The following is a 17,553-nucleotide window of genomic DNA, read 5'->3' as shown; positions in this document are numbered from 1 at the left end:
AATCTTTTTAATTTTTGACAGTGCTTATGGTTTCTGTTAATCCTTCCTGGTAAAACACTGGTTATCTTATTTTATCTATACAGTAGCCTATTACTGAATAAGCTATATTAATTTCCTTTTTTTAAATTTTGCCATTCTTACTTTAAGCACATAAAACTTAAGCAGGTAACTGATTCAAATGTGACCAGAACAGTATTTAATATTTCAACCAAATTTGAGCAAATTAAAATTTGTTCAGAAAATTATTGATGTTTGTTCGTTTTTAGGTTAAAAAGTTGTAATATTTATTTTATGATCCTTTTTTAGAAATGCAATGGAGAACCATTTTCAAATGCTGACGCAGCATTTACTTTGGCTTATGCAGTAATAATGCTGAATGTTGATCAGCATAATCATAATGTCAAAAAACAGAATATTCCAATGAATCCAGATGACTTCAAGAGAAATTTAAAAAATGTGAATGGAGGAAGTGATTTCGATCATGACATGCTCGATGATATCTACGCATCTATAAAGTAAGTTTAGAGATTTTTTCACCTGATTGTATCATTCAATTTTGATCAGATAAGTTTGGATTTTTTAACATTTGTGCATCATCCCTTTTTTTACTTAAATAATAAACATTGAAAAACTTTCTGATTAGGAAAACTGTTAAGTCGTACGACTCTAAAGTACTGAAGGTACACTAGGCTGCTACTGACATGATATAGTGATCTATTTCTATGCAGTAAATAACAAAAGTTGTTTGTTTAGGCAGATAGAATCCCTGCTCAAAAGTATTATGTGCAGAATTTTTCAAATTTTAATTTTTGTCTTTTGAAGGTATTTGTCTTGTAAGACTGTTTTATGAAGAGGTAAAAGTATTATTTGAAATTCAAAACAAATGTTTGCCAAATTGTTGGAAGTTTTATTTATTGACTTAATTCTTTTCCTGTAATGTTTAACAAAATTCGTCCCAAAAAAATGTGTTTCGTGAAAGGGATCAGGACCCTTGTGAATAACATTAGTAGTTTGTCCAGTTTTAGAGATTCTCCCAATTAAATTAACAGTAATAGAGATACTCTTAAAAAGCATTAGACTCATTAACCTGAATAATATCCAAGCTTTCATTTGTAAAATTTATTCTCTATGTTAGATTAAAATAACGTTTATTGTTATTTATTGTTTTTCTTTTATTTGTTGTTATAATTTTATTTTTTATGGTTCAGTCAGATAGTTTTTCAAAATGTAATGAAATGTTTTTTATTGGCCTAGAACAATTATACAGAAGTTATTTGATTGTATTCAGAAGCTAATACATTAGGTGTATTTTGAATTAACAGAAACATTTTAGGCAAATGTTTTATTGAAACTAAACAAATGAAATTAGGTAAAATTTTCTTATGTATATAAAATATTACTGTTTGAGTTATGGCTACTGAAAAATTTAGTCCAAATTTTAGCATAAGAGATCAACTGTTTAAAAACTTTATTTAGCAATCAGAAAACCTACACTATAGTTAAATATTAAGTAAAACTTAATACAAACATATATGATTACAAAACACTAAATACAGTTGTATACTTTGGTACACAGTTACATTCATAAAACAGAATGGTACATTCATAAAATAATTGTATAACACTACATACTGTACCGAACTTCTCAGATTTGTTATATGAATATATTATAAATAATTGACAAAATTTTTAATCATATTCTTGCAGCTAATTATACAACTCTTTCATAGTAGAGTTACCAGCAGGAACTTCATAATGAGCTCTAAAAAGAGCTTAAAATTCTTTCATTATATTTTTTCCACTGCATTATTCAATAAAGTTTTCACTCACTGTATTTTCACAAATACATGCTTGCGATTCAGTTTTATTCATCATTTAGTATAAGCAATTTTTTTTTTTTATTTGTTTGTGGAGGCTTACAATTAATCAGTATTAACCATTAAAATGGCCCTTTTGAGGTCCTTTTACAGTCTTGTAATTTGTAATGAGACCTATTAAATTAAATTACAGGCTTTGGACCATTTTATTTGAATTTTCTCATTTCTAGGCAGAATTATTAATTTGACTATAAAATTAAGAAATTTTTCCTACATTTGAATAACTAGCTGCATTTTTTTAATTCACATTTGAACTAATAATTAAGTAAGCATAACTTAAAAACAAAGCATTTTCAGACCTGTATTAACTAGAACCTTTTTATTTAACCACACAAGTAAATAGATTCTTGATGTATTTCTATAACTTCATGATATACTGTGAATAATATTTTAATATTCTACTATTTGTGGTACCTTCTCCCTTTGATGTGTTTTGGGCTTGTAATTGTATATGAATTGTCTATAGAAGTGATAGCCTAATCGTCTTTTATTCAGCTTGAGTTATAATTGTTAGTCATTTTGTAATGTTTTATTATTTGGTAATAGTAAGATAATATATATATATATATATATATATATATATAAAGATGTGTTCAAAAAGTAACAAGAATTTTTAAATTTCACGGGTTACATTAGACCAATTCTTGGGATTTTTTCGTTGTATTGGTAAGCATGTCTGAAAAGTATCTATACATTTTTAGACATATTGAATGTTTAATCTGTTGTCAGATGTCAAAAGGATAACACATGTTTGGTATGATTGGCGATTTTTTATTTCTATAAATAATGGATAAGATAACTTTGCTATAAGAATGGAATAAAGTGTAGCAATGTTTTAAAAATGTTAAATATTGCTTTTGGTGAGTCTGCTTTGAGTAAAGCAGACCCTTGCTTTGAGTAAAGGAAGGGTTTACGAGTGGTATAAGCGTTTCCAAGAAAGTCATGAATATGTTGAATATGACCAGCGCCTCAGATACCCCAGCACATCAACAACCATTGAAAATGTGGAAAAAGTGAAAGAAATGATTATTATGAATGATCGCCAAATGAAAATCAGAGAAGTCGCTGATGATGTTGAGATGTCGATTGGCTTATGCCATGAAATTATTTCAGATGTTTTGGGTTTGAAATGTGTGACAGCAAAATTTGTTCCAAAATTGTTGAACAAAAACAGTGGCAAATGGAAGTTGATCAGGAGTCGCTAAATGAAGTCAACAACAATGCAGAACTACTGAAACGTGTCATAACAGGTGATGAAACATGGGTTTACTGATATAATGCCGAAAGTAAGGCTCAGTTGTCCTAGTAGAGGCATTCTGGGTCACCAAGACCTAAAAAAGATTGACAAGTACGGTTGAATGTGAAGGTTACGCTCACTGTGATCTTCGATTTTTAACGGCATGCTGTATCATGAGTTCTTGCCAAGGTCAAACGATCAATAAGGATTATTACCTGCAAGTTCAATGCCGTTTGTGTGAAGCAATCTGAAAAAAGTCTGGATTTGTAAAAACAGTTCATGGCTTTTGCACCATGATAATGTACCTGCTCACACTTCATTGCTTGTTCGTCAATTTTTAGCCAATAGCAACACGGTAACAATACTCCAGTCACCATATTCACCAGACATGGCACTGTGTGACTTTTTTTCTATTCCCAAAAATAAAGAGAAAAGGGCCGTCATTTTTCAAGCATAGATGAGATTAAAAGCAAATAGCTGAAAGAGCTAAACACAATTCCAAAGATCGAGTTCCAGAAGTGTGTTGGGGATTGGAAAAAGTGCTGCCATAAGTGTATAATATCTAACAGGAACTATTTTGAAGGGGATAACATTAATGTAGCTGAATAAATAAAATTCTTTCCAAAAGACAAAAATTTTCATTACTTTTTAAATACACCTCATGTGTATATATTATATATATATATGTGTATATATATATATAGCAGAAATTAATCTTAAAAAGATTCATATTATTTCTCTGTACTGTTAAATTAGATTTAAATTTTATTATATAAATCACCTAGTACAGAATTTTGATATATGTCATAGCTTACCTCAATTTTTCACAAAAGTACTTTTTTTCATAAAACTGTATAATAGTATAATAAAAATCACAGAAACATTGCATGTTTTTACAAAAACAATAAGCTAAACCTAAAGCTTCTTATGGGTTCATACCCTATCGATGAATAAATTCTCTTTTTAATTAAATTAAATTTATCAAAGATGATATGTACAACCATAATTGCAATCAGAGTACTTTTAGCAATCTCTTCCAAACAATATTACATTTTACTATTTTTATTATGCAATAACGGAATTATTTCAGTCATGACTGAGGATGTGGGTCCCATGAAAATACTTTCATGAAAAATTAAGGTAAGATATGTCTTATCTCAATATTCTATGCTAGGTGGTTTATTTAATAGAATTTAAATAAATAAATAAATATATATATATATATATATATATATATATATATATATATATATATATATTATACGCTGGATGATTCAAAAAAGACTTTTTAATTTATAAGTATATAAAATTTTATTTAGATAACTTACAGATTCGATTGAGATCTCAATTCATAGCAAAATACATCAAGTTTTGACTCATGTACTTCATTAGTGTCAAATTTAGCCACCAGTACTGTCATTAGTTTTATTAAAAATAGAGGAAACATTTAAGTGTGAAACATACTCATTGTTTATTTTGGTTTCACAATTTGTAGTCAGCAACTGCAGTTCGATGTAATTTTCATAGAGAGTATGTTAGGAAGCCTCCTAGTATGCATACAATTTACTCTGGACACCAACCTTCATTGAGACAGGTTGTTTTGTTAAACATAAAAAATCACTAGGACACCCACTCATCTTTGAAGCTGCTGGGACAACAGAGAAAGCTTTGCATATAGTCTGAAGAAATCAACTCGACTTGCCTCATGTGAGACTGGCATTCCACAAACGACTGTTTGGCGCATATTACATAAGAAATTGCACTTTAAACCATATAAACTAACCATGGGTTAAATTAACCATTCAACACATTACAGACGACAGCAAAGTTGCTCAACTGTAGTTTTGTGTGAAAGATGGATAGAATTGTAGACAATGATACATTTTTAGACAAAGTAATTTTTCATGATGAGTCAACGTTCATGTCAGTGGCAAGTTAAACATCCATAATTATCAAATATGGGGGTAGTAAAAACCTCATGAAACTTTGCATCACATTCATGATAAAATGTTTTTCTTGAATGTGATTCGTGATAAATAATTTGTGCATGATGCATTCCTGCACATTCATGATTCCTAAGGTCAATGTTTTTTGTGCAATAAGCAAAGATTGTACGGTCCATTCTTCTTCCAGGAGGCAATTGTAAATTGTATCATTTACCTGGACATGCTTCAAAATTTTCTAATTCCTCAGCTAGACAATGATGACCAAAATTGACGCTATTACTATCTGCAAGACGGGCACCACCTCACTACCACCTTGAAATACAAGATTTTTTTTGATACTTGATGCTCAGGTCGGTGGCTTGGTTGTGAAGGTCTAATCATATGGCCTTCTCACTCACCAAATTTGACCCTGCTAGATTTTTTGTGGGGTTCATTAAAGACTGAGTATATGTACCACTTTTGCCTGCTGATCTTATTGAACTAAGACTTCAAATTAACATCACAGGTGCAGAGATAACACCTGAGTTGCTGGTTAGTCTGGAATGAAATCCACTTCAGGTGAGATGTATGTCCCATTGTAAAGGGAAGCCATATCGAGCCAAAGTGAATGTTCGGCGACAAATTTGATCTATATTTTTCTATGAAGTGAAACCTCAACCAAATCTTTCAATTATTTCAATAAATTTTTATGATTTTAAAGTTGTAAGTTCCTTTTGAATCACCAAATATATATAAAACCTGATATATAACTAAAATAAATATCCATGGTCCTTTGATTTTTTGGTTTAGTTTTGATGTTCTTGTGTATATTGATACACAAGATATATATATAAGAACATCAAAACAGTAGTAAATGTTCTTACCTTTCTTTTTTTCATTGAAGCGCTTTCGGGCATAAGCCCATCTTTAGTAATGTTTTTTTTTTTAATTTTACTTTTTTACATTTACACAATAGATAACATGATACATTAAAATTTATAAAATAAATATTTTGTTCATTCAATAAAAAAAAAAAATTTTTTTTAAATTTAAAACATTATACTAAATCTCCTTTAACATGCTACCTATATGTTAATACAGTACTGTGTTCCATGCAATTTAATATTTTTTTTTTTTAATGACTGTATAAATATTTGTTCTATAAATTTTAATGTATCATGTTATCTATTGTGTAAATGTAAAAAAGTAAAATTTAAAAAAACATTACTGTTGATGGGCTTATGCTCAAAGCGCTTTAATGAAAAAAAAAGTAGGTAAGAATGTTCTTTAATTCTGTACTTTGTAGAGTGGCTGAATATGTTTAATATTATACAATTAGCTAGATTTTACGTACAGAGGAGATATGGTTAAAAAAATTTAATTTAAATAAATTAATATATATACTTACACAAGTGATTCCAAATTGCATATCAGTCTCTCAGGAGATGATTCTACAGCCAAAAATAAGAAAAAAAGTTTACATAAACATAGGTCAGAAAATGGTTCTTAGAGAGTTTTGGCTTGCAAACCCTGCTTTCTACTCCATCAGTGAAATTAAACCGCAATAGAATTCGTGGGGTACTCATTGAGAGGTAAATTTCAAGCTTCCTTGTGGTTTTTTATCAAAGAAATTGAATATAAGTGGTTCCAGACCTCTATCTAACTTATCTTTTAAGAAACAGGGTAAAACACGAAAAAGTTTTGTTGGAAAATACACTTTTTTACGTGTGGAATAAAATAACTTTGTTAATTTACCTGTAAACAAATAAAAAGTTCTAGTTAACTTTGTAGAGAATTTAATTCTGAGAAAATTTATGTAAGTAACATCTTTTAAAATTAAACACAAATTTGAGAAGTTTGGTTAATAAAAATCAAAACACAAAAACCGGGTCAGAAAAGTGATATAATTTTAAATAGAACAAACCTCATCAATGTTTCAAAACTGTATTGGGGTAAAACTGTTTTACCCAGTTTTTCCTAAAACATAAGCGAGATAGAAGTCTGGGAACACTTGTATTCTTTTTCTTTGATCAAAAGCCATAAGAAAGTACCAAATTTACCCCCTAAATTATAATACCCCAAGAATTTCAGTAAGATTTAATTTTACAAAGAAAGCAGGGCTAAGGGTTTCACAAAGAGAAACTTGTTAACAAACTGTTTTCTGACCTATGTTTATATGAACTTTTTTCCCTATTTTTGGCTATAGAATCATCTCCTGAGAGATTGTCATGCAATTTGGAATCACTCTCTATGTAAAAAGTGTTTGTAAAAACTGTGTCAAGAATTCAGATGATGGTCACCCATTTTGAAATAAAGAAAAAACTTTATATGAACTTATATCTGGAAATGCTTAATTTACTGGCCATTTAGTATTTTTAATATAAAAATTTTATTTTTCAGGAATGGTTAATTGTATCGAGCTGAAACTTAGTATACTGCTAGAGGACCTAGAGTTTTATTTGTTTAAAAATAATGAACCTGATCTCCCAATCCGTTTCTAAATTTCAGCCATGTAAACTTTTTTATTGTTAATAATAGTTTTTGTAAGTCTATAAATAATAGTTTATTGGCAATCACTTGGATAATAATTTACAGAAGGGTTGAAAATTATGACCATCCACTTCTTTGCATTTGTCAACATGTTTGACCATGTTCCTGGCTACTTTTGTCAGGGGTATTTGTCTATTTCCTAGATGCACTGGAAATGTTTGTGTGGGTTGGGATGTGTGGATGCCTCTTATAAACAATTTTCTCCTTAAAGTTTATTTAATAACTGGTGTCTGTTCATTAAACGTGTAATGCAAATTATTTTTAATATTAATATTATTTATTATTATAATATGTTCATGATCAATAGCATTTTATTTTATTGTAATATTTTCTATATTATTAAATTATTATTTCATTATAACATTAATAAAATTATTCAGTTGAGATTGTTTCAAGTTATTTTATTTTGGAGGAAATGAAAACTGGTTTTTTAATCTTGAGCGACTCGCTTCAAAAATTTTTGCCATAACTTTTGTTATTTATGAACAGGTTTGAATAAATAAGGTGTCGTTTTATTTGTCATAAAATGCTTAACGTTTTTTTGTAATAACTTAAGATTTAAATTTACCAGTGATTGCAAAGGTATTAACAATTAAAACATTTACAGGGTCGCAATTTTGAAATGGATTGAGAGATCAGATCCATTATTTTTAAACACATAAAATTCTCTAGGGATCAGATCCATGATTTTTAAACACATAAAATTCTCTAGGTTCTCTAGCAGTACTAAATTTCAGCTCGTTACGATTAACCATTCCTGAAAAATAAATCTTTGTGCTAAAAATACAGTGTGGCAAAGAGCCAGTAAATTAAGCATTTCCAGACTTATGTTGATATAAAGTTTTTCTTTATTTCAATTTATGAGACTATCACCTGAATTCTTGAAACTGTTTTTATACATAGCTTGTGTATGTATATTTAACATTACATGAAATACAAACCACCAAAACACAATAATTAGATAAGTTAAACTTACCATATTGATTTCCAGTTACTAGTTTTTGTGGTATCCCACATCTTCAGTTAGTATTAAATTCTATATTTTTACATTAAAACATATTCTTTTAATCTTTTGTCAATTTATTTGAAATTATGTTTTTTTATATTTTCAAATGTTGTAATAATGTAATTACAATAATTATATAATTAGTGTATATGTAAATTTTGCTATCCAGTAAAATGACAAAAATAAAAATGTGTTATAATGTAATAAATGTAGAATTTAATACCAACTGAAGATGATTTAACTGAAAATTAGTTATCGAAAATTAATATAGTAACTTTAATTTATTACTGTGATTTGGTGGTTTATATTTAATATAATATTAAATTTTATTAACACAGTTATCAATATGTAGATGAATTATTTGAATATTAAAAAAAAAATATATATATATATATATATATATATATATATATATATATGTCCTTTATTTATGAAAAAATAATTAGTGTCTGATAATAAGGGATGGAATTATTACATTTTTTTTTTAATCAAACCTCACTTAACTACATTATTTCACACTTGCAGTAGATGCAAAATTTGCTTTAGAAAAATAGAATATTTTTTCAAAAAAAAAATATATATATTTATATGCTAGATTTTATTGTTTAACTACATGTGATGTTTCTCCTTATTCAAAATAATGTAAATATAATGTCATTTGTTACATTATTTTATAATTTATTGTTTAAATGGATTTTAAATGATTTATGCTGAAATTAAAAAATAAGTGTTTCATCTAATATAATGTTTTTACTTTTTTTTTCTTATAATTTCATATTTTGTTTGTAGAAATGAGGAAATTGTGATGCCTGCAGAGCAAACTGGTCTTGTTAGGGAAAACTATTTGTGGAAGGTATTACTGCGTCGTGGTCAAAGTCAAGATGGCAGTTTTGTTCATGCACCTAATGGGTTATTTGATCACGATCTTTTCTCTCTTATATGGGGACCTACTGTTGCTGCCCTGTGTTATGTTTTTGACAGAAGTAAAGATCCTGCTATATATCAAAAAGCCATATCAGGATTTAGGTAATATACTTATTTTAATTTTTTTTTTTTTAATTTTACTGTTAGTTTTTTAAAAGTTTTTATCTTTTAAAACTATTAATGTAAATAATAACGCTTTTTATTTCATAATTGTTCAACCAAGAATTAATATATATTGGTTTGTTGTTTGCTTATGAATATATTTTGTCTTATATGACATTAAAAATGTAAGAAATATTCAAATAGTTAAATAAAATTTCTAGCAGTTTTTTGATTTAGCAAACAACTTAGAGAATATATGTTTACTACAGTATAAAATTTTTATAATAAATTAATTTTCCAGAAAGGTATTACTCATCTATTTACAATTTTTAATGCAAATAAATAATATATATATATATATTCTTTAAAACATATTTCTAAAACATCAGGAAAACCTAATTGACAGGCTTCTAGTTTTTCCAGTTGTAACAATGACTGTCATATAAATTTGGGTTGCACATGTAAATGATGGTTTTTACACACACTTTATATATACTATTTATTTATTTATCCATAGTTTAAGATTACACTCTTTTTTAGTTCAAGAAACATGCATGTCTACTAATCAGCTGACAGGTTGTACATTTAAATTTGTTTGAATTTGATCTGTGTGTTGAATTTGAACAGAATATGTGACCAGTTGTCTAATGTTAAGGTTTTGACCTATACATGATTTTTTGAAAAATGGATAAAAATAATTTTTTCATCCATTTTATTCAACTTTTCTATAAAAGTTGATTATACTGGATAAAAGAATTGAATATAAACTGGAAATATGAAACTACTTTTTCCAATTTTATCCTCATAATGAAGATTTAATTGTAATACATTTTAATATTATTTCAGTTAGTGTGTATGCCAAATTTTTGTTTTTTGTTAAATATATCAAGAGAAATAAGGGAATCCGTTTTTATTTCTTATTTACATTATTTCAGATTGTGTGCTGAATAATCTTGCTTAAGTCCATAATTCCTGTTTCATTTGCTTATCTCTTGCTCCTTGTCGTTTTCTGTTAGGCATCTTTCAACTATATATCTCTTAACGTAATAAGTTTCCCATTTTATTACAATGATAAAATGTGTTCCTTGTTCAACCTTAATCAGCAGTCATTATTGTTATATTCTCTGCAACTATTGCACATAATTACTTCAATCTGATATACCTTTTTGTAATTGCTTTAAACTTCTGAACTTTTGTTTAGCCCACAATTCAATTTCAAATTGTCAGAAGGGACTCTACCATTTTATTATGTTTTCTGCATAAGAATAGAAGTGTCCTTCAATTCACTGCAGGTCTCTCAGCATACCAGTAGACTTTTCATGCATTATCTTAATCTAGATTCTCACGTAGTTATTGAACACTTGTTATTTTCAAGGTATTTATCTCTTTGTAAATTGAGTGGTCTTTTGAAGATAAAATTAACAAACTTGTTGATTATTACATAAGCATTTGTTCCTCTTCATCATAGGTAAACGACCCTTTTAGGGTGTTTGAAAGGAAGCAGAAAATTTTTTGTAGTTATTGTTGGTGTTTCTGAGGTAAATTCTTATTTCATTGTAATTTGATTACAAAATATAAACCCATAAAATCATCCAGCTTAATATGTTTAGAGACAATTCAAAGAGAAAAATAAGGATGGGGTATTTAGAATGCTGGAGTTATCGAGTAGTATACAAAGTGTAGCTGTTAAATAACGAGACTAATGCTGCTATACAAGAACTGCGAATACACCAAATTTGTACACCTGACAGCGCTGTGTAGCATGAAGCCTTCTCTTTTGATAGTTGCTACTCCAGTTTCTTTGGGCATATTAGTATGGCTGTGGCCTTCGTTTGGATAACATCTGTTTATATTTTGTTTTGCCAAAAAAATGATAAGTGTTTTATTAGAGCAAAGAATTGTGAAATTTCATATGAAACTTGGAAAAAGCGCTACTGAAATTTATATCTTTATTTAAAAAAAGTATATCCCAATGAATATTTATCATGTACATGGGTTTTTCAGTGGTTTAAGTATTTCCAAGATGGCCAAGAAGACATTGAAGATGACGATCAAAATTCAAAGTGGTGATGATTGTTTTTTTCGATTTTCATGGGATTTTGTACCTTCACTGGATTCCTGAAGCTCAAACTCTTAATCAACATTACTACCTTGAGGTCCTTGCTCAACTCTGTGAAAAAAACATAAGAAAAAAACAACACGAATTGTGGAAGAACAAGTCATGGGTTCGTCATCAGGACAATGCACCGGCTCACACTGCATTGTCTGTCAAGACATTTCTAGCCAAGTATAACATCCCATTGTTAGACCATCCACCTTATTCGCCTGACCTGGTACCATGTGACTTTTATCTGTTCCCCAAGGTCAAATCTGCATTAGAAGGCAAGATTTCAGACCGTTGAAGCTGTGAAAGAAAAAGCGGCACGCATCATGAAAAATCTCACAAAAGAAGACTTCCAGCACTGTTTCGAAAATTCGCTTGGAGTGTTGTAGGAATAGAGGAGGGGTGTACATTGAAGAGGATAATAACTAAATAAGTATAAATTTAAAATAACAAAATATTTTACAGCATTAGTCTCATTATTTAATAGCCACACCTCATATTTAGCATCATTTATTACTTGATTCCCATAGATTAACATGCGTCTACTGTATTTTCCTTCATACAGGTAATTGACGAAAATTTCTTTCTTAGCATTAGCTTATTATTTAAAGGAATCATCCATGTCAGGTTACAAGTTCCTACCTCTTGCAGACTATGTGCATCCTACTCAAGCACATTTTCTTTTAATTCCCTAGAGATTTTATAAAAGTAACTTTTCCTTACTTTTTCTGAGAATCTTTTGGAATAAAAATACAGAACTCAGCACAAGTCATCCAAGAAAAAAGCAGCCTAATGAACTAAGAGAGTGATTCAATGATGATTCCTACTGGTAAGGTAAGGAAAGGAATCATCATGGATGATTCCTTTAAATAATAAGCTACTGCTAAGAAAGAAATTTTTGTCAATTATAATATATTATATATATTTATATATACATCCTAAGATAAATGTACTTTCCTGGTTGCAGGGTCAAACATTATTGGTATTCGTTTTCATCCTCTTATATAATTTAATCTCTTAAGGGTTGTCAATCAAAATAAATTTTCCTAGATATATTTGGGAATAACGATATGAAATTTCATATCTGTGAATAACGATATTAATGAATTATCTTTGCAGGCTTTTGCATGTATAAGTGTATACCAATTGCTTTGAATTAAAATGTCATCGGTTTCATAAAACAATTTTTGTAAAAGTTATACAAATAAATTTAACATAATAAAAACCATACATATTTATTTGAAAATAAAGTGCAAATAATTTATTTGTAAATAATGATAGAAAATATAAAATAAAAAGGAGATTATCTACACCAAACTAAGTGATTAACAAATTAATTCTATATGGATAAAACATAAAGAATTTGAAATATGTGTAGAATAAAATGAAAATTTAAATATTTTTAGTATAAGTGAATTTTTTAAATTAGTTACGACAATAAAATAATCTTCTTTTTAATCTTACTTTCATTTTTTCAAAACATTGTAATTTTAATCAGATTTTCTATGCTATTATCTTGAAAATTGTTCACCAATACTGTCTTTGACACTGTATTCTCACAGAATATTGGAGTCCTAACAATAAACAAATTTTATTTCTTTTAATAAATATTCAGAATTTATTTTCAAACATTAAATATCCAATCCATGGTTTCCTTGTTATTTTTTTAGTTGGTTTTAGAACAAGATTATTGTTACTAAACCATACCTACTTTTGCTTTATAATCCTTAAAGGATTTAATAATTTCATTGTAGTTGTAACTGTCTAGTCTTATGTCTTATATTATAATAATTGTTATTTCTCAGTAACAAGTTAATTTTCTATTATATATACTCATTTACACCACTAATTGCCATTAAACTGTGTTTCTTGGCAAGCCTTGTGACGATACTTCTCAGATACACATCAATCAACCACTACCATTGTTCATTAATTCCTAAATTGCCAACCACAGGCCCTGTTTGAATCTGCATTGTTTTTTAAATGGGTATTTTTTTAATCAGTGTGACATTAAGAAGTAGCAGTTTGTTTCTCCCAGAAGTGCTAGATAACCATTACTTATAGTTTTCCTCAGCCAGTAGTTCAAAGGTTATTTCTGCACTTGAATTTACTTTATAATTTAATGGTCTGTCAGAAATTGAATTGTTTCTTCTAACATTAATAATTTGCACAGGGAGTATTTTTAAATAAATTAGTTTATGTTGGTAAGTTGAGCCTACTCAGCGAGTTTTGTTTCATACTTTTTGGTAGTTTTTTCTACTTTTAATTTTTCTTTTTAATGACAAATATTCTCTTTTTGTATAATGTTCACATCACCTTTTTTGCTTGTTGATTCTCTCTCCTTTAATTACAAGGTTCCTTTCATAACAGGTAATGTTCTATTTCTTTAGCTACCATAACCCAAAATCAGTGATAGGATTTTTCTTTGTCCGGTTGAAAAAAGGATCGTAATATTGCAAGATCATAATATTGCAATCGTAGCTTTTTCCATTCCTTTACCTCATAGGGCAAATGTACCTCATTGGTTACTGATGAATGGAAACTTACCACACTTTCTTTTCTGTGTTTTGTATAGTATAATTTATTTATTCATAAGATAAAAATGGTATGGAGCAATCGGTAATGAAAAATTTACTTAGCAAAGTAATTGATGTCTAGTTATGTGCACGGCTCTTTTTTATATTTTTGTTTTATTTAATTGTAATTCACTTTTCTAGGAAATGTGCTATGATATCTGCACACTATGGAATGAGCAATGTGTTTGATCATATTATCGCTTCTCTTTGTAAATTTACTATGCTCCTGAATTCAGCAGAGGTAAGATTTTATTGTATTAATTATTTCAGCTTTGACATTATTATTATTATTATGCTTTTACGGCCAACATGGGACCACTTAAGTCAATTTTAGTTGGATCTTTTCTGAGAAAAGCGTGTTATTTTACTCTTTCGAGCTGCCCAGTATTTCTTCATCCGTTCAGATCTTGCTTTCTTTTCTTCATCTGTAAACACCCTCTTCGTTGTATTTTGTCGTTTGTCTGTCTTTTGTTTAAATCTAATGCTTTTATCTTTTAGCTTTGTAATTTTTCCAGTTTTATTCTGTAGGTCAGTCAGGGAAATTCCCAATTCTTTCATATCTTCTCTAATTTCTTTGATCCATCCTACTTCTAGCTTTTGGAACCAGAGCTTTTCAATGATATTTCTTGACAGTCTTGTTTGCGGTGTCCTTATGAGATGACCGAAGAAAGAGATTCTTTTTTTCCGCATAGTATCAGTAACAGGCTCTATTTCTCGATACACCACCTCATTTGGCACAATCCACCATTGGCCTTCTTTTTGGTGTTTTTTTATTGATACACGTTCTGACAATTCTCCTCTCTATTTTCAGAATTTTTTCAATTCGGTTTTTCTGAGTGATTTTGAAAAGGGTCTCGCTTCCGTAGGTGACTTCTGGCTGTACTACAGTTTTATAATGTTTAAGTTTTGTTTTAGCAGAAAGGCATTTTTTGTTATATGTTGACCAAGTTAATTTTTGGGATTTAATCATTTTATTTGTCCTGTTTTGCCATGTCACTTTTTCATTTAAATTATAAGTTATTATTTCCCCTAGATATTTAAATTGTTTTACTATTTTCTTTGACATTATATATCATTTTATTTTATTTGTGTGTGTTTGTGCAAGTGCTCTTTCATATAATTTTTCAATTCTTGCTTTAAATTCATTTTTTTAGAATTGAGAACGTATAAGAATTCAGTGTTCAGTTTGAAGTTAATATAAACATATTATTAAAAAAAATTGAAGTTTTATATTACCGTAATATGCGAACAACTCCAGTAATGTACTTTCATTTTTCTTTAGTGTGAATTCTGCTTACCACGGGGTTTTTGACTAGCTCCTTTTGTTATTATTTTATTCATACAGCCTTTTTTTTACTAAATAAAGATTAATCTGACTGAATCCTAAATATTATTTGAATATCTAGTCTGTTATACAATTATTGAATTGTACAATTTCCTGATTGCTATTCTTGGATTTTTAGTAGAAATTGTACTCACCTTCTTACTGATTTAGATCAGTAACTATAAGGTGGATACTTGTTCCTCAGTTGACTTCAGTTTGTTTGGTTTAAGAGTTCAGTTGCTTTGCTTTCTATTGGAGATCTTTGCATTTTCTTGAACTATATTTTTCACGGTATGCTTCTATTCTGATCTCTGTCCCGTGTTTCTTATTCCATTTTCCTACCCATACTGAACATTTTTTGGGCTGCAGAGAGTTCCCTGCTCTCATCTCTCTCTTGTACTGAAAACCTAAATGCAACTAATTTTTATCAAGCCTCTTTTGATGTTAATTTATTTAGCGGTCCTCTCATTTATGATCGAACCTTCATGAGCACAAAAATAAAATCTGATTCAGTGAACATTAAACAGTAACATTCTGGAGAGGCAACCATGCTTTGTTTTACTTACTTTCACACAAGTAATGTAGAGGTGGAACTTGTCTGATATTCAAAGTGTGCATCTCCTCAGTTTGGGTTTTCAATATCTTGCATTGATTCAGGGAAATAATTTGGAGTCAATTAAAGTGAAGGGATAGAAAGAATATAACAGAATTAGGATTATTAGAAATTAAGATTTAATGCTAGTGGAAGTAAAAAGTACTGCAGATCTAAAGGGCTACCATTTGCAAATTTATGAGGAAACTGTAATAAAAATTATCTATTTGTCTATTAATATTAGTAGGTGTTGAGTAAGTCGTTAATTAGTTGGTGGATTATTTTCTACAGTTCCAGAAACCGTTAGGAATTTTATAATTTTTACATGTTAGATAAAACTAAAGAAAATTTAGCAAAAATTATTTGGGTTCTCTTTAAATGATCATGCAGTTTGGAAAGGGTAAAATGATTAACATTTTGAAAAAAGTGTAGTACATGTGTAAGAAGAAACTACAACATTAATATTTAATATTAAGCAAAACTTAGCTAAACTCTTTAGATTTTATCACTGATGAAGAAAGTACTTAAATTGATAATTGAAATGCAATATATATGTATGTAAGATGGCTCTCCCCCCCTCTCATTCACTCTCATCCCCTCACTCTCTCTCTCTCTCTCTCACCCACTTGCTCCCTCTCCCACTCCTCTCATTCTTTCTCTATCTCTCTCTCTTCTTACAACTTACAACAGGCCTCATCACTTACTTTAGTCTATAAACAATAGTTTATTGGCAAAACTTAGATAATAATTTACAGGAGTTGAAGATGATGACCATCTATTTCTATCCATGTTTGACCATTTCCTGGCTACTGTGTGGATTGCTACTATACTTGCAAGCCTGAACTAATTGAATCAGGGGATCTTGGGGCCAAAATCCTTTAGAAATAATTCTTCCACCAAAAAAATTCTGTAGCATCTCCATAATAGAGCGAGCTGTATAGCAAGTGTCACTGTCCTGATGCAACCAGTAGTGCTCATCCTCTTGCAGTTACGAAAACAGTTGCAGTTGAAAATATTTTAAAGATTCTCAACCTTCAGAGCTTTTTCTATCAACTACTGAAAGAGGACACAACATTACACCAAAGATGAATAAGGACTTCTCAGTTCTACTCAATAAAAAAATGATAGGAGTACTAAGTTATGTTAGTTAAGTTTGTTATCAAAAAGTGCAAGATTTATTCATAACTTCCATTAGCAGGAGTAAAATAAGGTAAAAGTGAATTGAACAACTTGTTAATGTATTTGAATTATTTCTCCATTTGTAATTATTATTCTGTGATTGAATATTTTTCATTTTGTAATTGACTGTTTATTAATTATCAACTTATTCATTCTA

At 29.0% G+C, this 17,553-nt stretch overlaps 1 protein-coding gene across 5 annotated transcripts in view; it reads left to right on the top strand.

The window, feature by feature from the left end:
• Positions 1–17,553, top strand: part of garz (Sec7 domain-containing protein garz) — a 201,682-nt gene that overhangs the window by 95,079 nt on the left and 89,050 nt on the right. For all 5 annotated transcript variants that reach the window (XR_012758824.1, XR_012758825.1, XM_075382294.1 and 2 more), the window contains exons 19-21: positions 307–515; positions 9,385–9,621; positions 14,443–14,542. Coding sequence is in view for 3 of the 5 variants with exons in the window: in XM_075382294.1 (XP_075238409.1) it covers positions 307–515; positions 9,385–9,621; positions 14,443–14,542 (546 nt within the window). In the remaining 2 variants the exon portion in view is untranslated. The remainder of the gene's footprint in view (positions 1–306; positions 516–9,384; positions 9,622–14,442; positions 14,543–17,553) is intronic.

Source organism: Lycorma delicatula, chromosome 1, assembly GCF_047948215.1.
Source record: "Lycorma delicatula isolate Av1 chromosome 1, ASM4794821v1, whole genome shotgun sequence".
Classification (NCBI taxonomy): domain Eukaryota; kingdom Metazoa; phylum Arthropoda; class Insecta; order Hemiptera; family Fulgoridae; genus Lycorma; species Lycorma delicatula.
Note: the sequence above shows the minus strand (reverse complement) of the source record. Positions and strands in the feature narration are given on the sequence as shown.